Genomic DNA, 27,971 nt, shown 5'->3' with positions numbered 1-27,971 from the left:
CCTTAAAAAATACTTTTCATGAGTGATTATTTAAAATCTTTGGTAGCATTTTTAATCTTGGTTTTATACAAAGCAAATGTATACTCATATATAAAACTTGAAATAAAGAAGAAAAAATATATGGAAAACACGAAAATCACTCCCGAATTTCACCACCTAGAGATAATCTCTTTTAACAGTTTGATTTTTGACAGCAAGACTGAAATTTATCTTATCGTCTTAGTTTGGATTCTGCCAGAAGCTAAGGATTTCAGTACAAGTGATTTATTAAGGTTGTGCTCACAGGAGAAAATAGTGAAGGGGGAGGGGGGAGCTGCAGGCTGGGGAAGGGTGAGGAGCTGAATAAGGATGCAATTTTAGGTGAAAATCAGACACACTCTGATCCCATGAGGGTTCTGGAGCATAAATTATAACCCAGCTATTGTCTCTTCTTGAGAATCTCCTGTGACTGTCAGTCATCATCTTGGGGTGATGGTGGGGTTGTAGAACAGTAGGTAACTTCTGATTCTATGCTTGGGCAGATGCCCAAGGGCAACCCTCTGAGGTAGAAAGGGGGCAAAGCATCAAAATCTGGCAGATGGACACATAAGCGTTGAATTTCTGCCTCTCTTATACTAGGAGGCAGTAGATTAAAAAAAAACTCATTAATATTTATGCATAGAAGTAAAGGCAGTACTTTTAAATAATCAAGCATGGTGTTTTCCTGTGCATTTGGTGCTGATTGTAAGATTATTCGCTTCTATTGTTCTGTAGTAAGTGCTTTGGTTCTCTGTTGCAGACACTAAGTAGAATTCATAAGGACACTTGCCTTAAGATTGGTGCTAACTCTTGAGGCTAGGTGCTACCCAGTGTGGCCTGGATTGAGGACTGAGAATGGAGTGTAGCTGCATAGTGGGGTTTGAGGGTAAATAGGATCAATTCTCTAATCTTCGGGTCACTGTTAAGATAGAGTCAGGAGAAAGGCAAGACATAGAACAGGAGATGAAGGGCAAAGGGAAAGAAAAAAAAACACACAAGACAAAGAATACTGGAGACTGGACTGAATTTTCTGGGTTGAAAATTATGAGCAAGGAGAGCAGGCAGCTGTGGTGCAAATAATTCAGAAGATGAGTCTTTGGAAATTAAATTAATATTTGACATTTAAAGTTATGTGTATACTCATACTTAAGAATGGATGTGCTGATATAATGAGATTTGCTGCCAAATCAAATGATAGAGGGGCCACTGAATGACAGTCTCTTGGAGATGGGAAACTTGGGACCTTCCACCCCCCTTGACCCTCCAAGCGCTAGCCTGTTTTCCCATGTCTGTTGAGAATTACCTTTTGGCTTTAAACAGGACACTCCTTCTCAAGCTTGCTTCTTGGTTGACTTACACATTCTGTTAAGTATGGGAGAGAAAAAAAATGAAAAGTTTTAGCTAAAATAAGGCATTTTTATAGTAACTCATGGATGGATTTTTAAAATTCAGAGTAAACCTCCATGCAGATGCTAGTAATGTCAACATAGAGGACCTTTGGTGAATAGGGGTCATAAAGATTCACCTGCTGAAAATTTTATTTATATCAAGGGGAAAATCTGGTGCTTGTTTAAATAACCCTCATTCAGTTTATTTATACTGTTTGCCTTGCCTCTTCTGTTTCTCAAGATTCCTACCTGTGGTCCCTTCTGCATAATTTCGCCCCACCTGGACAAAATGAACAGATTCTTTCCTGGCACATAATATCTGTATTAGAGGATATATTCTAGGGCTTTTTTTGTACAGTATTTTGCTTCCCAGAAAAAGAGATTTCTTTTCCTTCTAATTTAACATCAACCCTTCCAGCTCCAACCAGGTTGCTGTAAATGGCATAAGTTTATCTTTTTTGATTGCTGAGTAGTACTCCATTGTGTTCACATGCCACATCTTCTTGATCCAGTCATCTGTTTGGTCAGTGTGTGGTTTCTCCCCTCAGGTGTTAGCATAGTTGTTCCACCACCAAAGCACCCAGAGTCCATCACCATATTTCCTTATGCTCCCCCTTCCCTGTTTCTACCCCTCCTTACCCCCTCTACTCCCCTCCCCTCCTGGATGCCTCATATCTGTGATCAGCTTTCAAGGTTTGTCATTGTCTCCCAAAATTAACAATGATGTAAGAACAAATTTACATTTATACAATTTAAAAAATAAATTAATTTTGAAAAAGTGGTTTCCTCCCCCCCACTTACACAAATTGTGAGCTCTTCATGGGTAAGATAGCTCATTAATAGTTGTGATCCAATGAAAAATTCATAGAAGCTCACGAGAGTTCACTGCCATAATTTCCTAACCATGTGTTCAGTGGTAGTAATGTTGGTAGCTCACAATCAGCTACCTTTGGGGGACTTACATCACAAAAATCAAGTGTTGTAATTAGGACTCCCTGCCCAACATTTAATTGATAAAAATTTACCAGCACTGTTAGCATCCATCTGCTACAGAGAAGATACTTGAAAACCATTTATAGAAATTAAGACTCTTGATACGAAAAAGAAAAATTGCCTTTACTTCCAGGAGTCTTCTCAATTTAATCTGTAAATTTGTCATAATTGCTTGAATTTCTGGAAGCACTGTTAATTATTGTGGATTGTTATCACTGCAGGCTGTTCACAATGAGCATTATATACATTTGTATCATTGACTAGAAATATGAACTTTTTTTCCTTTCCTTTGACTTCCAGGGTGGAGTTTTAGTCAAAATCACAGAAGCATGCCCTACTTTGAACTGCTCAGAAAAGGATCACATTCTCCCAGAGAACCAGTGCTGCAGTGTCTGTAGAGGTAGGTGGGGATGGTGGTGGGCTGTGCTTGGGTGGGGCTGGACATGGGGGGTGTGGTGTGAGGGTTTAATGAAAAGAGTGAACATAGTTGCAAAGGCCCCTGTTACTTGGAAAATGGCATTAACTCTTTCTGAGTCATACTCTCAATTGTAAAATGAAGGTAATAGTTTCTACTTCAAAGAATTGCTGTGTGGATTAAGTGATATAATGCATTAGGACTTTGCATCATGCCTGGTACATATACATATAAAATAAATGTTAATTTCCATAATAGTGATAATGGTCGTGCCTGCAATAGCAATTATTAAAATAACCATGTCATCATCATTATGTTTCTCGTAAGTGGGAGAAACATTCTTTTCATCCCTTCCTATGGCACAATTCCTACATCTATCAGAGGAAGACTTATAGTGGATCCTTTCTTACCTTATATTTATTTTCACTTCCTGAAAGGAAAAAATTATACAAGTAAGTAATACCTCATTGCTTTAGGAAAAATTATTTGGCTTCCCTTTACCCCCAAATTTATTCTTTCTTCAAACCCCAGCTCAAAATATTACACACACGCTCTCTGAAATGTCTCACCCAGGCAGACTTAGATGGACTAGGAGAACCTAAAATTTATTCAGAATCTTAAAAAAAACCCAAATTCAGCTAAATCTATAGCTATTGTTTTGAAAGTGTACCCACCACAGATCTTTCTCCACATTTTCAAATGCCCAGGAGCTAAATTCTTCTTGACTTACCTTTAAGGAATGCAGACACACAGTTTAGCTTAGGCAACCTCAGATTTTACTTTGATTTTCTTATCTTTTTTTTTAATAGAGGGGTTGGAAAATATCTATTAAGGGCCACAGAAAAGAAATATTCTAAACATTGTAGTGTTAGAAGGTTTCTGTTGCATCTACTCAATTTCATTGTTGTATTGCAAAAGCAGGACACACACTAGGTAAACTGCATGGTAGGCTCTGTGTTCCAATAACATTTTATTTACAAAAATAGGTGGCAACTCATAATATGCTGGGTTCTCTCTTTCCCCAGCACTTTCTGATATATAAAAAGGTTGCAAAAAAAAAGTTGCACATTTTATCATGGAGTATATTCAACTTAGTCTGATTTCTCTCTGGTTGGTTATGAAAGAACTGTTTATTTTGGTAACCTAGGAAACTTTAGTATGTTGATAACCAAAAATGCCTGTTAGAATGAGTGACATGCTAACCATGCCATCAGAGTACCTCCCTTGATTTATCTGCTTTCGTGGAGATAAGTATATTTGCAGCTGAGATGCTCTGGAAAGATTGACTGGACTTTTCAGAGGGATGCATTCACTGGTGACTGATATGATTGTTAGATAGGTCTTATAATTTAATGCAAAATCTATCAGTTGCTATTTGTTGAGGTGACAGGTGGGACTCAGTGTATGTAAATACTTTCTGATTTATGGCTTCATTAGAACAGTCATTGATTATCTCATAGACATTCACAAAGAATTTCATTGCTTTGACCCATTTTAAAATAGACCAGGTACTGCTGCTTCCGCTAGCACTTCTCCAGAATGTAAGCATTTCTGTACCAATGAAGACATTGACCAATGTGTTATTTTACTGAAAAGTTGACTCATACAGGATGCCCTTTGTTGGCAACATGTGTCTCTTACCAAACCTTACTTGGCTTTGTGGGAAAGCCGGGAGACAGGAATACATCTTCACAGATTAAATCATATCGAGGGCCAATCTGAAATGAAAGATGTTTTTCTTACAGCTGCTTTCTTCTCAGCCAGGACACTACCAGGCACTGGATGCAATGTTTTGGAGATGATTACATGAGAGAGGATAGAGAGAGTTATTCATGCTCTTTGATATCTGTATTTTGATAGGAATCGAAGCATGTCTTCAGAAAAGATAAGATGGGGAAGGTCTTTGTATGGGGAGTGAGTTGAATGAAGTCATTGGGTTCATGGGTTTTCTTGGGTTTTTCTATTTATTCCCTTGTCATAATTCAGTCTGGGATGAAGGATGTATTAATTGCTGACCATGGCCCCTTTCAAGATCACTGTTGCCGATGCCTCCTTTTCTGTTGCTCCACTGCAGAGAATCCGGAGCTCCAGCTCACCTGTCTGTGTGCTGTGGGTTGTTCTGCACCTCAGTCAGTTGGAAAGTGACTAGGCATGGGTGATTTCCTTTCATGCACACCCAAGATTTTTATGATAATTAATAAAGCACCCTAGGTGGAGCTCAAGTCTGTTGTCTCAAACTGTTTTCCATGGATTTTACTCCCCATCTCCTAGTTACAATTTCTTTCCCAAGAGTGTCTCTAGAAGTAAATTAATAGTCTCTAACAATATTGTGGGCAATATTCCCCACCTTGACTTCTAGTTGTCTTTTACCTTTTCCTCTGCATTCATGCTTCCTGGGTGGAATCTCACCAGCAGTAGGTGGGGATTGGACAATTACTATTCTGATGACTGGACAGTCTAGTGGGTCTCTTCAAAGGCACATTATTGAGTTCTCCTCCTCCTCCTGCCTCTTCCCTCTCTAAAACAGAAAGCAATGAAAGGGTGAGAAGCACCCAATTTCTATGTAAAGCAATTTTTATCTTGCATAGAAATAGAAAAGCCATGAGCTTTGTGGATTGAGGTTGTCTGGTGGGCAGCATGTAAGTGGAGAGGTGACACCCCAGTGACCTGAAATGCATATTTAAGAGACTAGCAGGGTGCTGTGATTTCAGCTGTATGCTCTGACACCCTGATGGTATTGATTACTGAAGTGGCTGTGGCTTCTTTCAATACCTGCAAGGAAGGCTCTTCAATTAGCATATTTATCATCTCTCCCTGCTCCACGCTCCATGTGAATGTCAACTCATTCGTTATCCTATGACGGTATCTTTCCTCAGAACTCTTAAGTCAAAACGTTGCTCATGTCTGCTTGGAGAGCTGAAGTTTTCTAAGGTTTATTTTCATTATGATTCCAATGGACCCAAAAAGGAAGTTCAGAATGGGAATTTGGGAAAGCACAGAGGGGATTTTTTTGGTTTTCTGACCTTAATTGGCTGATTATGTAATATCCATATAGCTCTCCAACTTATAAAAAAAGAAGTTACAATGATAGCATTTTGTGAACTGATTCTGGAATGTAGGAGACAAGGTAGATGAAAATGGGTTTCTACTGTGTAGACTACATGATTTCTATGTCAGTGACTTTGAATGCGATTATGTTAATACCATCTAATAGGCTCTAAATATTGCCTATATGAAATAATGCTAAAACCCATTTTGATGAGTTATAGTTTGTTTTCTCAAGTTATAACTAGTTGGTGGAGTAAACTTTTTTTTTTAACTGAGTCATACCCATTTACTTACATGGCTAAATAGCTTCCTTCCACTCCCATTGGCTTTCAAAGAAAGAGAAAATAGACTATAGCTTTGCGGAGATTTTCTTTTGGTGGAAATGAAGCCAAAGACCTTAGAGTCAAGAATATGAAGCTCTGACTGACTGAGGGTGTTTATTATATCAGTAGAACAATTACTAAGATTTGGGGCTTGGATACCTTGCCTTTGAAATCTTGGGTCATGCTAAATGATGTAACTAACTCCTATGCCCTGTAGAGAAAAAATGAAGGTAAACCAGTGAGGAAGTGGTTAAATCCCCAGGGCTATTAGTATGTAGTTAGACAATCCCTAAGGAAAGGACTACAGGCTTTTTAGGAAAGGCACACACAGAATCAAGATGATGGACATAGTTCAGGGAGAGGCTAGGGCCCCAGGACTTGGACGCCTAGAAGCACCTCACAGAACAGCAATATCCACAGCTACAATTTCTCCAATGCCTAGAACACCTTTTCCCAGCAGCGTAAGTTTCTTTACTCTCATCATTATCTTATGATAATTGTTGTCACAGGAGCTGGTCTTCTTGAAGTTGTGAGACCATGAGATGAAGAAGGGGTAGTGATCCCACCTAGAAAGAAGGAAGAAACGCAGGAATGTGGTCCCAACAGGAAAAGCTTGCTCAAGTATTGCCAGTGCTTTCAGTGAAAAGGGGGGACCTAATGAACTGTCTTGACCATGTGTTCTCATGATTACTCCAGGAAAACACTAATCATTTGATGCATCTCAGAATTCTCAACACATTCCTTAAGGTTTTATTCCCTCATCATTGTCTCTAATTGTGTCTTCAATGTTGCCAATGACTTTGGAGGGTTTTTCTGCATGTATAAGACTTTTGGTATTGGGGAAAAAGTTCTTTCTGACATCTGTTCCCAATGTGTTTATCTGTAATTTTAATTCATCGTCACTTGCCTTGTCATCTGGTCTGGACTGAAATTAGTTGAGATTATTTGTACTATTGGAGATTTTTATGCCCTTCAATTAAAAATCTCCCAAAGGGTCTTGGCATCACATGACATTCTGCTTCGGTCTTGTTCATCATTTTGGGTGAATTGGTGATTGAAATATTTGAGAGTGAGAATTTCAGGGAATTTGAGGTGAAAAGTAGTCTCGCAAAGAGGCACTTAATGAGAATGTAAGCTACTGTCCAAAAGAGAGACTGCCGGTTTGCAGGTGGGATTCTGACCTATTTGCATATTGATATCCGGAATCTGATCAAAACCCCTGCAGCCATGCTGGAAAGACAGGATTATCTTTTTCCATCCTGAAGACTGGAAGTGGCTGTCACAGGAGCTGTCTTAATGCTTCCAAACGACTACAGTCTTGGGGAGTCCATGGAGCCTGTAGCCCTGAAAGTGCACAGTTAATGGTCCAGGCAGCCTTCTGAAGAGAGAAGACCAAAAGCAAGGCTAAGCAGCCTTGGACAGGAAAACCTGTAAGTGTTCATGAGCATAGAAGAAACTAGTTACTTTCTAAGGTAGGAACTGTGAGAATCCAAAGTCGAATAGGTTTGGGATCCTCTGTCAATGAGGAACTAAAGGAATATCTCAACCCTCAGGGACCCAGGCTTCTCTACTCTTTGCTGTGGAGCACATCAGGGAACCAGCTCTATAAGGACCTTCAGGGTGTTTTTCAGCTTGTCTTTATCTGCACATGGTAGGTGGTTAATAGAAATTTGTCAAATGAATGAATAGCACCTTTTCTAGGAACTAAAATTAAGGAGATTGTTGAAATAAGACATGGAACCTCATTTCATCAGATTATGTGTCTTCCTCTGTGATGATTTTCACTACTCCAATGTAAGTTAAATGGTGGTCTTTTCTTGGTATCTCATCCATGTTGTGTGATAGGTTATTTTTCTTCTGACTTTGAGTCTTCCCACAGTAAGTAATAATGGAATGTGTCCTAGAGAAAAACAAACAAACAAACAAACAAGGTTTTTTGTTTTGAAGATTCCAGGCATGTCATAAATTAGAAAATGCTAATGGTTGATGGAACACTGGTCTCACTAAGTCATAGGCAGCATTCCTTGATGAAAATCTTGAGGATCAGAGAGTCATTTGGAGTGGTGAAGGGAGACTGATCTTAGAATCATATTTGGTTTGTATCTTTTTCATCCATAATGTAGTAGTTGTTTACCCATACAGAAAGTAATGAACACATCTGAGCCTTGGCTTGCTCATTTTAAAGGCACTCTTAATTATTATTTTGAAGAGTTGTAATTAATTCAACAAGTATTTATTGAGTGTCTAGAAATGTGTTGGACATCACCTTAGGCACAAAGTGAATATACTTGCATGATCATTTCCCTTGAAGATGTGCGCTTCTAATGGGGAGTTAGAGATCCAGTATATAAAAAAAAAATACATAATCGTCATAGCTGCTGTGAGCAAGAATAAGATCATGGGGGAGAGAATAATGGGACTTAATTTAGAGTTGGGCGACAGAGAAGTCTTTGAGTCAATTATATTTAAAATGGATTGAAGAGAGTGGAAATTATTCTAACAGGAATGAATGATCATGTTATGAGTTGGTGAAACAAGTTGCAAAGATGCTAAATCAGGAGAGAAATTGGCTTGTTAGAGGAATTAAAAGAAACATTGTATTGGGGAATACTATATAGCCATAAGAAAGGAGAAAATACAACCATCTTCAACAAAATGGAGGGAATTTGAGCAAGTTATATGCAGTAAAACAAGCCAGAATAATAAAAATAAATATTGAACATTCATATAACAGTTCAATAACATAAGACATTTCAAAAACCATTGGACATCAACAAGCATCCAGAGGCTCCTCATCTTCCCAACCCCTTTTTCAACCCTTTTTACCTTGCACATTCCCTCCACACTATTGAAACGTGCTGAAAACTGATCTGCAAGCAGACAGCATTCCACATTCCCTTTGCCTTTTTTCTGTTCCACAGGAGATAGTGGTGAGGAAAAAAAAAGTGCTAATTTAAAAAAAGAGAAAAGAGAGGCTGAAATGGTAGGAAGAACAAATGACAGAGATAAAAAGATACTTGTTTGTTGTTCTAAGTCAAAGTTAAGGTTTTTGTATTTTTCTTAAGTAAGGTGGAAAAGATTTGTCAGGGAAGAGTGGCATTATCCAGTTTGTTTTAAAAGATCCTTTTGTGTGCAGAATAGGTTTGAGACTAACAAATGGAAAGCTCTGAAAGATGATAAAAGTTTGCAGCAGGGTGGGTTTTTCTTATTGCTGTGGCACGAAGGAGAGAGATTCAGGAGATAACTGGAAAAAAAAAAGGAATAGAAATTGGAAAGGACCATTATTTAAGGAGTGAGGACAAAGAAGACTCCTACTTTTCTCACTTGGGTGGAAGAAGATGCTGCAGATTGACATGGAGAACCTGGGGAATGTGAATTTGGGAAGATCCAGAGTTGTTTTGCATGAGTGACCCATGAGATGCCTATGATGACAACCAGATGAAATGTCAGAGGACCATTGGCAATCATTACATGTCATATGTCAAGTGGGATGTGGTAGTCATTGTTACTTCCTGTGCTCTTAGAGGGTACTGTGATCCTTTATTACTGCTTCTAGACAGTGGACATTCTCAACCACAGGCCAGAAAAGATTTGGCAGAAGCACTGGCATGGTTCAATTTCTGCTAGTAATAGATTGGCAGAACCTGAAGTGGGGGCTAAATGGACCTATTTCAAAAAGTGTACAGGCTAGAAAAGGGTTGCAATCCACTAGTATCAATGAATAATCATTAGTAGTCATTTCTGCATCCAAGTATTTAAATCATAGAAGAATTTTTTCCTTAGTGTTCTTACCAAGAACTTGAACATCAGGTCTTGAACCTGCCAGTTGCTGGGTTTGTTATCTCAAAAAGCTTACTTGAAGTCTGTCGTGTTTTCCTCAACTGTTCATTGAAGATAATAGTCATCTTGAGGGTAGTCTTGAGGGTTTCATGTGTAACATGCTTGGCTCTGTGCCTGGAATGTTACAAGAACTCAAACAGAAGCTTTTGTAATTAAGATACTCCGTGGGCCAATGTGGTTAAATGGTACCACTGTGCTCTTCTAATTATAAGAAATAATTATAGAAACTCTAGCATCAATTATTAAAAAATAGTCAAGTAAAAGAACTCGACTTTTGACAGTGTGTTTGTGAGTTCTACAATCTGGTTATAGCTTCTAATTCTGAAAATAAAGGCAATGATTTACTATAGAAGGTGACATGCATTGGATTATGTTGATAACCAGCTAATAACTAGAGGATTTGAGAATGAGACTATAGGTAAAACTGAAGACAAATATCCAGGAAGGGAAGGATCCATATCTTAAATACTATAATACTCAGACACATCAGATAAGAAAGACAAACCCGTTAGAAGTATTCTGAAATGTGGAGAACTCGTTGAGGACTTACAACTTGGTAGCCGCTTGTTGAGGTGGGATCTTAAAAATGATGATGATTTGGCATGGGGGATGGTGATGATGACTACACAATTAGGTAAACTTAGGAAAAATAATTTATGAAACTGTCTTTATAATAGGTGAATTTTATGCATTATACCCCAATAAAAATGTTTAAAGAAAGAAAAATGCTGACTAGCTAACCAGTCACAATGACCTTCCATTTGGTTAAGAGGGATATTAAATAGCACGTTACAGAGTTATTTATCTATTTGTTAGTTTACCCACACATATTTCTGTCTATTTTTCCACCTCAGCTATCTATTCATCTATATTACTACTCTTGTTTGGGAAGCTCTTGTTTGAGAGAAATGAATCAGACATAAATCCCTAACTTAAAGAAGTTGGAGTTATAAAAGTTAGGATTTTTTGTTAAGAATATTTAAAATTACCTGGCAGAAAAAAATATTTGGGGAATAAGAAAAAGTCTAAGTTATAGTCTATTTGAATCTATTTGTGCAAAAAGGATATTGTATTTATCCCGTGGGCTGTAGAATTTGTAGAATTTGTTGCTCTTGGAAGGACAGTGGAAAATCAGTTATCAAGAACTCTGGCCTCAGTAAGATCTGAAATTGAGTTCTGATTTTGTGTACTTTCTACCAGTTCACTAACTTCCCCAAACTTTAGTTACCATATTTGCAAAATAGGGGTAATTCCAGTTTTATGGGATTGCTAATAGAATTAAATGTGATAATGTTTATAAAAAATTAGTTGAGAACCTTGCATATAGTATGTGTTCAGTGTATGCTAGCTACTGTTATTCAATCTGTGCCAGATCATATGAGGTTCTCTAAATTCATATCTTCTCCTCAAGGGTTGGAGCCATTCTTCCCACTAGGATCTGTGTCTTGCCCCTTCTCAAGTTTCTACCTGTGATAAACCCAAGGTCAAATTTTGTTTCATCTAGAAGTGATTTCTCATTCTCTAAAACACTGTGATGATTTGTACTGCTTAATTCTCGACATGGATTATTTTGTTTTGATGCTATCCCTGTGTTTGGTTTATCTTCCCCATAGAATTTGTATTTTCTTGGTGGGCAGAGAATAGTTCTCAAACATCTAATTGGCCCTAGAAGCTTGCATGCTGTTGCAATCCATAGAAGTGGTGCCTCAAAATATTGAGTGAATGATTATTCACGCATGTAGAAAGGCAAGCAAGTATTGAATAAATACTTCTTGAATGAAAGCCTGTAATAATGGAAAAACATGTGTTTTTGGTTCAGTGATCAAACCCAGCTAAAGAGAACTTGACATTAAGGCTATGTCCTTTGTCCTTGAAATACAGTTTGCTCAACTCCTTGCATTGTGAATTGATACAGCATATGCTCCACAGAGAGAGGCATTGGGAGCTTAACAGTGTTTGAGGAGCTTTGTTCTAGGCTGTCAAAAGCCTGAGGAAGGAAAAGGGCAATTGCAGTCTCCTGGAAAGAGAGAGAAAAGGATCAGAGACAAAGAATACATGTAATAATGGGTGGACATTGAGTAAAACTTCATAATGAAAGAAAAGACAACCTAATGATTATTTAATTCTGATATGAGAAGGGATGTCCGGCCCTTCCTCTTGTAGAGAAAGTTGATACGTAAAAATTGTTTCTTTAGTAGCAGAACGATCAACTGCTTTTTGTTGGAATGGCTATTGTGAGTCGTGGAAACAATTGTAGAAATGTTCTTGGCTGACAAGTTTCAGATGTTCAGTAAGTTAAAATCTTATTTGATTTTGGCTGGGCAATCATCAGGTAAATGGTCACTGTTGGTGAGATTGAATGTGAGCCTTTGCGAACCTATGCCTATAGATCTAATATCTGAAGAGTGGCTGGATCCTTTACTTTTTATCACTAGACTATGTTATCTGAGTATATATGATGTATCAATAGTAAAAAGAACGTGAACTTGGTAGTTTACTGGACCTAAATTAGAACCCTCTTATTTGTGCATTTGAGCTTTTCTTACCTTGAAGTTGAGTATGATAGTATTTTCAGGTCACATTAAACTTGGGTTATCTTTGCCATCATCGTAGTCATTATTCTCAGAGTGGCTAATGTCTTTTGTAAGAATTGTTCTAAGTGCTTTACATGGATTATCCCATTTAACTCCTTCCATATGCATGGATAAAGTATAAAATACTAGTTTTCCATCTTAAAATATCTAGATTAATGCAAGGCATAATGTTGGTACATGAATTTTATTGTTATTTAATAAGTTAGTGTTTTTTAAAACAAATAAACTCTTAATATTGTTGGTTTAAAATTGAATTTCAAGGAAAAAGTTCTAGAATGTCATTACTGAAAAGAATTAAAGTTGGAGTTTGTCTAGTTAAATGATTCTGTGTTTTTTAAAGCCAGAAGCTGTTGTGCACATGATCAATATGTCAAAAATATAAAAGAAGAGCTATTCCTTTTGAATTGGTTGTGGAGGACTTGAGCTCTTCCAAACAACTCATGTGTTGTTTAAAAATCTCCTTTCTTAGTACACGTACCTAGATAGTGATGTGATTTGTAGTGTCTGTTGCTGCAGACACTGCATTATAAATTAGATCTTCTAACTCTCAGACCCATTATTTTCTCTGAGGTCACAATATGGAATGTTGTGTTACAGAGAAACCCCAGTGGGGAATGAGTGGCCTGAGTCATGAGTCCTAACTCACATTCTTAAAAATTCAGGACAAGACCCAAAAGAGGATACACAGAGAGGAAAAAAGTTTATTCACAAGATGAGTGAGGAGAGAGAAGGAAAGAGAGGATTAGTTGGCCAACAAGTCCTATCACCAACACTATCTGAGCTGGGACACCAGGATGCAAGTTGAAGAAGGAAAACAAGAGTCGGCATGCTTGTGTTCAGTTATAAGCCCAGCATGGCCATTAAACTCTGCCCCTAGTTTCCAGTGGTCCCCTGTCCAGGTAGTCAGGCCCATGGCATGCTGGGATTTGCAGTCATGGGCTCTTGAGATCTCGGTGACATGGAGATGGGAGTGGAGTTCATTCAGAACATCATTCCCTGGCTCTATCAGTTGCACTAAAATTATTATTCACTAAAATATATTGATTTAAAGATAATAGTACATCTTTGTACACTTTACCACATTTGAACTGAAAACTTGTGGTAGATATAACCTATTCTTAGTTTACCCAAAAATTCTTATTATATGTATTTTTTTGAAAATGTGGTTGAGTTGGTAGTGCAGACTAAGAAAAAAATCAAACCACAACTACTGAAAAAGGGGGCTCCATTGAGATAAATAAGCACATTTAATGCATAAATCAAGAACCTTATATGGAAGAGAAAAGTTGATATTCTTGAAAGCTTATTGTGTGAATTTATTCTGCTTTTATGGTCTAATCCTTTTGCCCTAAGGCAAAATGTAGTTTGAAGTTATCTTAGGCTGATAGTTCTCTCAGTCACCTGACAGGAATAATCACAAATCCTCTGTGAAGAAATGCAATTAAAGACTCCAAACCTCAAGTAACTTCTACAGATGAATTTGTGAGCTTATATATATTTTAGAATTTTCAGAATCACTCAAGACACAAGAAAATCATCATCATTCATGATACACAGTAGCAACAACAAACTGTAAAATCAGATGCACAAACACTGAAGAGTTTGGATTGCTAATTTAACAGATATATTTTAATGTGTTTTTTAAAAGGAAATTTGAAAAAAATGAAAGAAAAGGAGACTATCAAATTTGACCAAGGAGACTAGAAAAAAATTAAATAGAATTTTAGTATTTAAATCTGACAGCATCCTGTCTAGTTGCCTCAGGGTCTTGCACAAAATGGAGGGTTTTTATAGACCTGTGGGCCAAAGTTATTAGCAAAAGAAAAGACAATTTCAGGTGAAGCCACCTTCCTTCAGGGCAAGGCAGGTGGGTATCACCTACAGATGACCTCCTAGTGCTGATTGGGAAGCTTCACATTGACTAGTTTAATATATACTTAAGCATAATAAATAATAATTCTGGGGCCTCCCCGGTGGCGCAGCGGTTGAGCGCCGGGTTGCGAAGCTGCCGCAGCTGGTTCGATCCCCGGCCACTGGAGGAGGGTCCCACATGGCATGCAGACCTCTCCTGCCGCCCGCTGCTCGCCTCAGCAGTGTACTTCGCTCCTTCTGCCTGTTCTGCTCCCCGCTCTGGCTCTGGTGAATTCTCTCACCCTCCTGCGCTTCTGACTGTACCCAGTGCTTGTGTAAATAAATAAATAAATAAATAAATAAATCTTAAAAAAAAAAAAAATAATAATTCTGGGTGGAAACCCAGCATGAAAGACTCCATTTTTAGCCTGGTTTTTCTATTTTTTTTAATGATTTACTTATTTATGCATACAAGAATTGGGATACAGGCTAGTGGTATGTGTGTGGAGTGGTGGTGGTGAGAATATACACTGGAGACAGGGAACAGGACAGGCTGGCTGACTTAAATACACTGCTGAGGGGAGCAGTGGGCTAGAGAGGAAAGGTCTGCTGTGCCATTTGGGTAGATCTCTGGCCAGCAGGGTATCAAACTCATACTGCAGAGGCTGTGGACAGCTTCACAGTGCTGTGCCTAACTCCTTGTGTCACCATGGAAGGCCCTGGTTTTTCTATTTCTAACAAATGAAAAAAAAAAAGAATATGGATGGCAGAAATAGAATGTGACACAGCATAAGTGAGAATTACTAAACTGAGTGGTACATCTGGAAGATACACAGAATTCGGCATAGAGGAACAAGATAGAAATGTGAAGCAAGTTTAAGTAATAGGAGAACTTGAGAGGGATGACATGGATCTAATTGAAATTCCATACAGAGAAAAGAGAAAATGAAGAGAGAACACTTGAGGAGATGATAGCTGAGAATTTTTCACATAGATGAAAGATTTAATCAATCTTTAGATTGAGGAATCCCAAGAAATCCTAGGAGTAAATTACCTTGGAGTAAAATCAAAGAATACAAACCAAATCAAAACATCAGCCAACTGAACACACAGAAAGATCTTCAGAAAGCAACAGGAGAAAAGTTTGTCACTTAAAAAGGGAATGATTACCAGATTTACAATTGACTTCTCAACAGTAATAATAGAAACCATAAAACAATGGACTACTTATTACCTTCAAGATAATTGAGAAAAAAATAAGTATATCCTCAATATAACTATTCCTCATATATGAAGGTAGTCTAAGGATAAATTAAAATTGAGCATAGTAACTAAATGTCTTCATTAAAGAAATGTCTAAAGGTAACTTAGGAAGGAAAATAATTATTCTAGAAGGGATGTCTGAGATTTAAGAAAAAAAGTTGGACAAGGGGCTTCCCCTATGGTGCAGCAGGTTGAGTGCCACACTGTGAAGCTGTCCGCAGCCTCTGCAGTGTGGGTTCGATTCCTGGCCAGCTAGGGAGAAACCCACATGGTGCAGCAGACCTCTCCTGTCTCGCCCGCTGCTCCCCTCAGCAGTGTCTTCGGTCTGTCTGCCTGTTCTTCTCCCCACTCTGTCTCTGGTGAGTTCTCTCACCCTCCCACTCCTCTGACCTATACCCCAGCTCTTATATAAATAAATAAATCTTTAAAAAAAGGAAAAAAATTCTTAAAATAAAGTTGGACATTTTATTTTTTTTTAATTTCTAGTATGTTTACTCTGCAAGAAACAAAGGAGTTTAGCAAAAGATAACATAACTGTAGTTATCAAAATGACACAGACATTATTATCTTTTAATCTGGCGCACAGATTCTGTTTAGCTTTTTCCCAAAACTCTATGTGGGATATTTTCTCCAAATTCTTATTTATAGAATATATGTAAAGTAAAATCCCAAACAGAATTATTGATCCTTAAATGCAAAATTTACTATTACTGTATTTACAATAACATTGCTGCACTAACCTCCTTCCCTTTCTAGTATCTACAAAATTATTCTTTTTTTAAACCATTTTTTATTTTTTATTTTTTAAGGTTAACAAATGGTTTACTTACAAGGGAAGGGGAATGAGGAAATGTACAACTCAGGGACAAAAGAGGGAGATAAATTCTTAAATGTGTCCTACCTGTTCCGCCGACCTGGAATCCCAAATGACCTGCTGAGACCAAACCTGCCCGGCCAAGAGCTGGAGCCAGGTGTGCCCAACCCCACTAACATGGCTGGTTTTTATTTACAAACAGAGAAAATGGCTGCTTAACTCACCCTTAGGTTCTCTCCACTTCCCTTTGGGGATCCTGGGATTTGTAGTTCCCGGTGTCTTGATGGAGTGGGGGTGGCATCCACAAAGGCTGTATGGAATTAGCTTCACTTTTTGCCATCATTTCCATGGTGTTGAAGATCAAATGTATGGATGCTGGGGTACAGTCTCAGATGAAAATTTTTCTCAGGGTTCCCATTGGAAAGCACACCAGTCTCTCCAAGTATTGTCCATTGTGGAAAGCAAAAGTCCTCTATTCCTGGGAAATAGTTTATCAGTCCAAGCCAAAACAAACAAACAAACAAACAAAACAAAAACCAAAAAACAAAAAAACAAAAAAACCTCCCAAAATCTGAAGGCATTAGCCAAAACAAAACAGCAAAGATATCAAATCACAGGAAAAATATTTAAATTGATTCAACTTATGCAAAAACAGGTTCTCTCAACCTTGATCTCAAATTGTTTCAACAGTGTAGCAAAAGTTTGCAAACCAAATCTACTTTTAAACCATATTACCTATTTTTGTATAAAATCACAGGGCAGAATAACTAAACAGCAATTATAGCTTCTTTGTTGGAATACTCCATAAAGGATCAGAGCAGACTCTTGACATCCAGTCCATGTAGGCTTCAAGAACAAAGTTGGTCTCACCAGACTCCACCTGGTCAATTAAATGGATAAATTGTAGGATATTAGTGCTGTAGAATATTAATGCATTGAGCAATCAATTATAGCTATAGGCATTAACATGGATGTATAGAAATAAAACACCATTAAAGGTATGTACAATACGATATCACTCATGTGTGGTTCAAAATTGGTAAATTCCAATGATATTTTTAGGAATAAACACCTATATGTGCAAAGCTAAGAATGTGCTAGGGAGTGATTAACACAAAATTCAAGTTAGCTATCAGGGGATACTGGTAATATATACATATGTATTATGTTCTTTTTTTTTTTAAGATTTATTTATTTATACAAGCACTGGGTACAGTCAGAAGCGTGGGAGGGTGAGAGAATTCACCAGAGCAAGAGCGGAGAACAGAACAGGCAGACTGACGAAATACACTGCTGACGGGAGCAGTGGGCGTGGCAGGAGAGGTCTGTGTGTCATGTGGGACCCTCGCGGGTGGCCAGGGATCGAATCGGCACTGCAAAGGCTGAGGGCAGCTTCGCAGCCCAGCGCTCAACCACTGCGCCACCAGGGGAGGTCCTATATTGCCTTCTTTTCTATGGAACAAAATAATTATAAAATTATCGGTCATATGAAAAGGTGGTGGGAGAAGGACTGAGGATCAGCACAGATAGAAACCTTGAGGATAAACGGTTTGAGTATCAGAAAAATGCTCTCTCACATGGGATAATCAAGAGTTTCCTATTCTCACCCCTGTCCCAGCTCATTCTTACATATTGCCAAGGTACATTTTCATGCATGGTGATAAAATAAAAAAAAAATCATGCTTTTATTATTTGCATGTCTTCTCTTCTCTTCTTTCTTGATGTAAAATTATATATATATATATTCCAGGTCATAACTTTTGTGCAGAAGGACCTAAATGTGGTGAAAATTCAGAGTGCAAAAATTGGAATACAAAAGCTACTTGTGAGTGCAAGAATGGTTTTATTTCCGTCCAGGGAGACTCTGCCTACTGTGAAGGTAAGTCAGCTATTTTTAATAAAGTCATTTGTGAGAAATGTATTCCTGGTAGACATGATTGAATACCGAAAGCCATCAGTTGGCTCAAGTCTACAGGACCCTATAGGAAATCATATCAATTACCTAGGGTGCTCTGTTCTGGTTTATCCAGGCTGTTTAGTAGTGAAAGCAAGATCTTTGAAATTAGTTACAAGACACAGCAAAGCAACAAACAGAATAGGGCTATATCAGATCTCACTTCCTGTTGTACTTAATAGTCATCAACAAAACCATAAACATTGTAATTTCCTTTGTTCACTTGAGGAAATTGCCATCTCCAAGTGTTATATGGTGGACCCTTTTTTTTTTTAAGATTTATTTATTTATGCACAGAAGAGCTGGGGTACAGGCCAGGCATGGGGGGGTGAGGGGATCAACCAGAGACAGAGTGGGTAACAGAACAGGCAGATTGACCGAAGCACACTGCTGAGGGGAGCAGCGGGTGAGATAGGAGAGATCTGTTGTACCATGTGGGTTGCTCCCTGGCTGGCCAGGGATCGAACTTGTGCTGCAGAGGCCACGGATTGCCTCATAGTGAGGTGCTTAACCCCTTGCGCCACCAGGGAGGCCCCCATCTTTTTGAATGGTTCTTTGATACTAATCTAAATCCTTTCAACGACAAGATTAGCTCTGACACTACCCTAACTGTATGGTGTATTGTATATAAAGGTAGTGTATAATGTAACTGTATTAGAGCCTATTCATTTCTCAGGTATTCCACAAGAATTTGTTGGCTATTGCACAGTAGATCTTATTAGTTTAGTGAAACTCTCATAGGCAAAGAGAAAATCAGCAGTTTCTCTGTCCCAGTTGTACCCAATTACTCTGCTATCTTTGTGGTCAATATATTGAGCCATGGTGATCTGTCAGTCAGGAAACTCGGAATGAATGCTGCAAAATCTTGGTCACTCTCCAGTTGGTTTCCTTTTCAAGTGGATCAGGTATTCTCAAGGTAAAGACAATATTAATTGGCATGACAAAAATGTAAATTCCTTTTCATTCTGCTTTTGTATTTTGTTGACCCTTGCTTAACTTTTTGGCCTATACTAAAGATCTGTCGAAGGAAACATGAGTAATCACTCCTTTAGTACCTGGTAGGTAGCCTTCTTTTTGTTTCTTCTGGAAGACTTTCTCCATTTCCACCTTGGTTCTCATTAGTAATGCTAATTAATAGGGTTTCCCCCTCTCCTTAGCTTTATTTTGTTTACTTTGATAGATTTGAACTTGGTTAGAGAAACATGCCCCTGGAGAGCTTGAACTGCTCCTTTAGTTATAAACCCTTTCATGTACCCTTTAATATGTTAACTATTTGTCAATCTGAGGGAAGGGGAATATTCATTTCAGTACTCCAAACTGATATTAATTTTTCATATCTTACCTCATGCTATTTTCTATGTTTAGTCAGAAAACTAATTTTAACAATTAAAAATGTGAATATTATCCATTCACCACGGAAAAATCATACAGATAATGATCCCCAAAATTGACTTACCTTCTACTATGAATGATTATAAAAATGGTAGCAGGGACCTCAAAATAACCTGACTCCTGATGCCTTTTAATTAGCCATTGGAATCCAAACACCTCCCCCTCCTGGTACTCTCTCCATAGTTACTGAGGCCTGGCAGTATCTAGCAGGAAATTGTTGGTGCAAATACTATTTGGGAATCTTTGATTGTCATTCTCCTTGTTGGTACTATATTTTATTACAGATACTCAACTCCATAAGGAGCCATTTATGATATTAAACTTGCCCTTTGTGCATGATGTCTTATTTTATTGATTATGTTGAGCAATGTTAGGTCTAAATCACTGTTTTCTTGGCTTCTTCTCAACTAAGTGTATGAAGCTGGCCTGAGGCCAGTATACTTTGTGTTACCTTCTTGGATAACAGTGATGTGCTCAGACTTCAGTAGTTTCTCTGTTATCATGGAGACTTCCCACAAATTCCAGGGGATTGTTCATGGAGAGAAGAATTGCACCTGTGAAGAAATAATTAAGTATTGGAGATTATTTGGGGTATAAAAATGTAGTTGAGGGTGTAAAGCAGGGTTCAAATACTGGCATCTGCATAGAAGGTTTTGAGAACCAAGTATATTGAATATCCACTTTTATTTTTTAAAGATTATTTATGCACACAAGAGCTGGGGTACAAGCCACAGATGTGGGGTGTGGGGGTGTGAAAAGATTCTCCAGAGACAGAGTGGGGAACAGAACAGGCAGACTGACCGAAACACACTTCTGTGGGGAACAGCAGGCGAAACAGGAGAGGTCTGCTTTGCCCTGTGGGTTGTTCCCTGGCTGGCTGGGGATTGAACTTATGCTGCAGAGGCTGAGGATTTGTTCCACAGTGTGGTGCTTATCCCCTTGTGCCACCAGGGAGGCCTGAATATCCACTTTTAGAGTGCACCTCCTTCTCTTTATATTTTGCCAAATTGAGCCTATTTGACTTTGAACTTGCTTACTTGTGGTTGCATGATTGCTGCCAATAGCCACTGCTTAGTGTGCTCACACCAGCATCCCAAGAAAGGAAAGAAGGAAGGAGTAGGGGTTAAACATCTCTTTACATGTTTACAGAAAGTCCTTCCTGTAAGTTCCCTCTCCCCTTCATACTGAAGAAATCCCTTGTGTAACTTTTCAAACCTGGGTTACGTCTTCCCCATTCCTACACCAGTGAGAACAGAAAATGGGATGATGACTGTCTCTGGTTTAGGCTAACTGTATTCATCCTCTGGAGCTGGAGTAGGGCTTGCCTTCCTTCCCTACGACCAAATAATCTTGACCTTTTGACTGAACCAAATAGGGTTCTGGAAACAGGAAGAGGGTAAGCATAATTTGGAGTGGGCAAAAATCCAGCTGTATTCATAATGGCCACATTTAGTTTATATACACTTCCCCAGTTCTGTCTTCAGCATTACCCCATAGGGTGGTCTGATAGACGAGGTGAGAGGCCACTGAGCTCCTTCCTGAGTAGCAGAAACTCTGCTAGACTGAGTTCATTGTCTCACCATAGCCTAGAGAGAGTGGATACTTATGAACTGCCTTGGCAAGTTATTTTTTACTCTGAGTAAATTGAGGGAAAATGACCCATATTGTACAAACCACGATGAACAAGACTGGCTTACAAATTAAAACAAAATATTACACCCATTGTTCAGGCTATCTCGAAAAGCCTATTCAGGCTCTCAGTGGAAAAAGAAGCACAAAAGGCTTTCAATTTTCTTAACTTCCTAGGGTAGTAGCAGAGATAGTGTATTAAGGATTCCTGCTCTGCAGAGATTGCTGTAGAAACTGGCATAGAGAAGATATTGGAACCCCTAGCCAATCAATAGAAGATAATAAGGCCCTTTGTCAGCGATGATACAATTCACAGGAGGTCATTTTATTTTGCTTCATCTGAGCCAAGCAGGAGAATTCCCCATTTGGAAAACTGCTTTAGTTGAATTTTGGTGTTTTATGAATCTGGTCCACTGAGGCCCTTTACCTTGGTGATGACATTTTCATTGCGTTGGTCTTAAACAATTTGTGATGCATTAGTTTAAATGTTAGATAGTGTTTGAGAAAAGTATAGCAATGAGGTCCTACTTGTGATCTTACTTCTTGAATATGGAGTCTACATCAAGTCTCATAAACTTCCTTTTGTAGTAATGTTACTTAAATTATGAGTGATGTGATGTCATATACATCATGCAATCCTGAGGCATGGAAAGTCTATCAGTTACCTACTATGTAAAAGTTACTACAATTAGCACTAAATAAGACTTTCCTTGTACTTTCCTTGTAGAGCTTTGTGATAAATTTGAGGAAAGTGACAACTTTGTCTAAATTAGCTCTGTTTTATAAGTGCAGACTTGAAGACTATGAGCACAAAAGTGAAGATAATATAAAATCATTTCTACTCAGGCTAGATGTCTGAGCCTTGCTGTCTCCCCACACCCCTTCCTGTACAATTTTGTAGAGTTGTTCCAAATATTTGCTAACCTCCTTGAACCAATGAAATATGAATGAATGTGACATGTATCATTTCGGAGTAGAAGCTCTAAGAGCTATTACAGTTTCCACCTCATTTTCTTTTCTCTCACACAAAACTGGCAGTGTTTCAGAGAAGGACTTTTCCTTAAGTTTGGGTCCCAGGATAAAGACGGCATGGAGCAGTAAACTCAAAGGTGATGGACATGTGTACTAGTGAGATGTAATTGTGTAAATAACTAAAATTTTGGAGGGTGCAATTATTTTTACCTTAGAGTCAAGTCCCCTGAATTAGTATATCTGCCTGAATTAGTTAATTGAAATCTTGTGGGTTTTGTAGAATACCTCTAGCTCAGTACTCACAAATGAAAGCAATTTTTGTACACAACAAGCATTTAGTAGAAAAAGTACAAGTTGTGTGGATCATTAACATTCCGTTCTGGTTCTGCTCGTATGCAGTTATTTTTTGCAGGTCACAGTTGTAAATCTGTGCATTGTTATGGCCAAAGTCAACATGGGGAATTGGATTTATCAATTAAGACAATAACGAGACCAGTGCATTTCAAAAATTTAGCAAACTATGTGGTAGTAGCTAAACATTTAATGTATCACAACAGTTATCACCGTCATTGTCATCATTATTATTTGTGCAGCTCTTGATATTGGAAGAGTGTATACATTGAGGTCAATATTTTGAGGAAGGGGTTTCCCATATCCATATCTTCAGGAGAACTGGCAGGTGGCTGGGAAGAGTTATTTTTCTTAATAAGAAGGGCCAGGCCGTATCAGTTCGTCCAGAAGCATGTCGCTAACAGTAGAGGACCACGTCTAATAATTTATAGTGACGAGCTCATCCCTTCCTTAGAAAAAAATAAAAACATGAGTAGAGCTGTATTCAAGGAAATATGGAACAACATGCCCTATATTGTGTATGAATTTAATAATTTCATGTAGCAAAACTACTGACATGCCGCACACTCAGCAACCGGTTAACACAAAGTGATTCATTGCTTCTTTCCCATGACAGGAGCTGACCACACAGGGTCTGACCTTTTGAATGTTCAGAGACTGGGAAAGCAGCAGAGAGATCAGACTTCAAGTAGAAAGCAGTGTCCAGAAAATTAAGGGGAGGGTAGAAGATACTTACTGCATGCAGAGATTAGCATGAACACACCTCCATAGAAACCATACCCTGTAAATTTCTGATTAAGAGAATGCATGGGAAAAAAGACTGGTATACGTAATTGTATTTCTAATCATACAAGGATTAATTGTGTAACTCTTGTTTTGAAGTCTTAGAAAATGCGTGAGCATTGTGTTCCCCCTACCAAATTTATGCTCAAATCAGGGCTTCCTTCTCCACAAGTTCTGCTTGGAACAACAACACAGGGACCAAAAACCTCTTCCGGTTATTCATGTTAGTAAAATCTTAATGATAAGCTCCTGCTCCTATTTATTTCCAGGGATTCAGAATACTTGAGATAAGAATACCTTGGGGTATTTTCTCTTTTTTTGTTTTGTTTTTAGCTGACATGACTAATGGAGAGATCCTCTGGTACCCAGATATGCCACACCACCCCCTCCTCACCACTCTCCAAGACACAGATCTCAGGCCTTTGCTTTGCTCTTTTTTTTTTTTTTTTTTTAAGATTTATTTATTTATTTATACAAGCACTGGGTACAGTCAGAAGCGTGGGAGGGTGAGAGAATTCACCAGAGCCAGAGCGGGGAGCAGAGCAGGCAGAAGACCGAGGTACACTGCTGAGAGGAGCAGCGGGCTGCAGGAGAGGTCTGCGCGCCATGTGGGACCCTCCTCTGGTGGCCGGGGAGCAGCCGGGGATCAAACCAGCGCTGCAGAGGCTGCGGGCAGCTTCACAACCCAGCGCTCAACTGCTGTCCCACCAGGGAGGCCCTGCTTTGCTCTTAATAACCCAGATGACACCTCTCTCAAAGCAGCAGATATAGATAAGACTTCTTCCTGGACTGTTTTTTTTTTTTTTTTTTTTTTTTTTCCCCCTCTGCCTCAGCTTCTTTACTCTCAAGGTTACTTTGCAAAAGCATCTGCTTCTGCTCTCCCGCCCAACATAGCTCAGGTCTCTTCTTAATCATCTCCTCCCATTACTTTCTTTTTGGAATTACAATAAAAAAGAAAACCAAATTCCAAATCCAAATCTTGCTTATTGTTCATGAATCAAGGCAAGGAGTTCATTGTTAAGCTCCCTGTTTAGAAAGGAACATACCAAGCCAGCAGGGACAGAGCTCAGGATGGGGGTGAGGAGGGAGGGAGTAGCACTGTATATTTTTTTTAATCATGTTTTAAAGATATTTGAAAAATCTTAGTGATTTTTTTTTGTGTGTGATTAAGATGTTTTGTGTGTTCATTAGGTTTTCAGGGTAGCACATGGAAGCCTAGGTAAGGAGGCATCATGTCATGAACTGTTACACTGCAGAGCTCTGCTGGGTCCTAGGGTCCTGAGAACACAAGACCTTTTCTTTTCTTCCAAAGTCAGCTTTTGCTACTTCCATTCATTTAGCTGCTCAGGTCACAAGATGTAGATGTCATCAATTCCATGCTTCCCTTACCTCCAACATCTGCATCAGGAAGTTTCCTTGACTTTATCTTCAAAACGAGTCACCGAATCTCTCTTGTCTTACTATTACCTTAGTCTAAGCCTCTTTTGTTGGCTAGTGAGTTCAGTGGGTATCTCCTCTTGCCTCAATTCATTCTGCAAGGCATGTATTAGAATGAACTTTAAAAATGTGAGTTATCTTTATTACCCAGGCCACTCCTTTTTTTTTTTTTAAGATTTATTTATTTATGCATACAAGAGCTGAGGTGTAAGCCAAAGGTGCCGGGGAGTGAGAGGATTCACCAGAGACAGGGTGGGGAGCAAAACAGGCAGATCCACTGAAATACACTGCTGAGGGGAGCAGCTGGCGAGACAGGAAAGGTCTGCTGCGCTATGTGGGTCACCTCCCTGGCAGGCCAGAAAATCGAACTCATGATGCAGTGGCTGGCTTGACAGCGCTGTCTTTAACCCCTGAGCCACCAGGGAGGCCCCCATTCTTCAGTTTTTAATTGTCTAATGAATTACCTACCTCTCAGAATAATATCTAAGCCCAGTTTTGTGTATGATCCTGTGCAAACTGAACGTGCCTGCTCCTCTGTATTTGTCATGAACAACGCTGTCTTGTATTCTCTCCTCCCACCACACTGTAATTTTTCCTATTGTTCTTTCCTCAGCCTGGGATGCCTTCCCTCAGATCTTTGCAAGTCCTCTTTCTAGTTATTACTTGAATTGCAATTCAAATGTCACTTTTATAGAAAAGTTTATCTTCACCACCTTCACTAAATTCTGCTACTACCTTTAGCTGTTCGCTGTGATATTCTTATATAATTTTATTTTCTTCATCACACTTTCAATCTAAAATTGTGTTGTTCTCCTACTTAACAGTTTATGATCTGATTTACCCTTTAGAATATAAACTGCACAAAGGCAGACATTTTATCTTACTCTTTATATCCCCAGCACCCAGAAAAGAGCATCGTGTGCTAGATACAAAAAATCTGTTTAAAGAGTGAATGAATGAATTCCCAAGCTGACTTATGCCTTTCTCTATCTGATGCTGTCAGATTTGCCTTGTTAGTTCAAAGGCTCCTTTTTAAAGTGCAGAATCTATTCATCAGGGGCTGATTCTGCTCATTTTTGCTAATGCCCAGTCTATGTAATGCTGAAGTGCTGCTTGCTCTCTTTATTCTTTGTAAACTGCATTGCTTTTAATTGCAAAGAATGCCTTGTCTTCCACACATGGCCAGAGAGACATTGTAGTTCTCTCTTAATTTTGACAGGAAGAGAATCATTCTTTAAATTTGTTTGGGTCAGCACCTATAACAAGAAAAATTCTCTGGGGCTTAACTCAATAGTAGTTTGCGTGTCCATTCCTGTAGAGATTCACATGCTTGCTTCTGGCAGGTGAATTTCCTTAAAGCTGATATTTAGGGACTCAGACTCCCTCCTGCTTTGGCTCTGCCATGTGTAACATGTGACTCCCGAGGTCACCATGGAAAGGAAAGAAAATAGAAGGTAATGACTGGGAGGTGTTTATATGCTCGGGCTGCTGTATTCCACTGACCTCTTGATAAGACAGACTAGTCAATGTCTAGCTATATGTCCAGGAAGAAAAAGAATCTGCTTCAGTAAATCATTTTCTACTTGTGCCATAATTAGCTCAATGAAAAAAAGCATTGTTTTTATGTCTTGTTTTTTAAGCTGAACCCACCAAATAGGCTTCTGATTTAAGCTGATTTTATTGCAACTTGCCCACTTGGCAATCATTTACAAGTGTGTAGAAGATTGTTTAGTTAAATAGGATTGTTTAGTTAAATGGTTAAATAGGATTTAACTAAACAACCTCACTTCCACTTTTGTGTTTGTGTTCTCTAAGCTTTCCTATGTCTCCTACTGTATCACCTTCTCTGGATTGTTGTAGCCTTGACATACCCTGTGTATATCCCTGTGAGTCCTGAAGTCACCCATCTCTTCCTTGCAAACAAAATTCAAAGCCTGTCATGTGCTCTAGTTTTGAGTTTCCTGCTTGGAGGGAAGCAATTCATGGAACAATCCTCTACACACTTGTAAATGATTTAGTTCCACATAATGTCCCCAGAGGTAACTGTATTTTTAAAAGAGGATGCTTGTTAATTAAGAAAATCCCCAAACTGTTAAATTTGAAGTACTATAGAAAAAAGAAAGTGAAATAGGAAATCACTGTGAATGTGGAATAGCGAACTTCAGGCACTGGGAGTTCTTAGTGTTTAAATGGAACTAAGCAAATCATTCTTGCCTGAGAGTTTACCTTGGTAGTCAGCTACCTTCAAATAGTTGTGCTTTCTAGCATATTCCCTGCCTTCATTTTACTTTCTTGACAGTTCCCAAGGAAGTGACATTGTAAAGGAGTGTTGAACGAAGGATAAGGAGATCTTGATTGAGGTTGACTTTACCACTTCTTAGCTGGGTGACTTTGGAAAGTCACCCAATTAGTCTGTGTCCTATTTTCTCATGGCCCAACTAGGACTTTTAAACAAACCATAAACAGTGCCCGTTTTGTGTGAAGGTTAATTATATTTTTAATGTGAAACCATTTTCCAAAGGCCTAAGCAACATAGCTTTGCAATGTAACTGTCTTTGATAATTTCATAATTATCCATTATGTAACTATCCATCAATATAATAATAAATATTTTCATCATTGGCAGTGTTTGGACTAGAAGGTGGTCTTCAAATATTCAGGGTTAAACACACACATACCCCACCCTGGATATGTATCAGACTGAGATGGTTTATTTTATTTTTTTAAAGGTTTGTTTACTTATACATACAAGAACTTGGGTACAGGCCAGAGGTGTGGGAGGTGAGAGAATTCACCAGAGGCAAAGTGGATAAGAGAACAGGCAGACTGACTGAAGTACACTGCTGAGGGGAGCAGTGGGCAAGACAGGAGGGGTCTGCTGTGCCATGTGGGTAGCTCCCTGGCCA

General features: G+C 38.7%; 1 protein-coding gene across 3 annotated transcripts in view; it reads left to right on the top strand.

The window, feature by feature from the left end:
- Positions 1-27,971, top strand: part of NELL1 (neural EGFL like 1) — a gene marked incomplete at both ends in the record, with an annotated part of 742,470 nt that overhangs the window by 177,813 nt on the left and 536,686 nt on the right. For all 3 annotated transcript variants that reach the window (XM_084239443.1, XM_084239442.1, XM_084239441.1), the window contains 2 exons: positions 2,700-2,799; positions 18,298-18,426. In XM_084239443.1, coding sequence (XP_084095569.1) covers positions 2,700-2,799; positions 18,298-18,426 — 229 coding nt within the window. The remainder of the gene's footprint in view (positions 1-2,699; positions 2,800-18,297; positions 18,427-27,971) is intronic.

The sequence above is a fragment of the Talpa europaea genome (genome assembly GCF_964194135.1).
Source record: "Talpa europaea genome assembly, chromosome: 1".
Lineage (NCBI taxonomy): Eukaryota > Metazoa > Chordata > Mammalia > Eulipotyphla > Talpidae > Talpa > Talpa europaea.
This window is presented reverse-complemented; position numbering and strand designations above follow the sequence as displayed.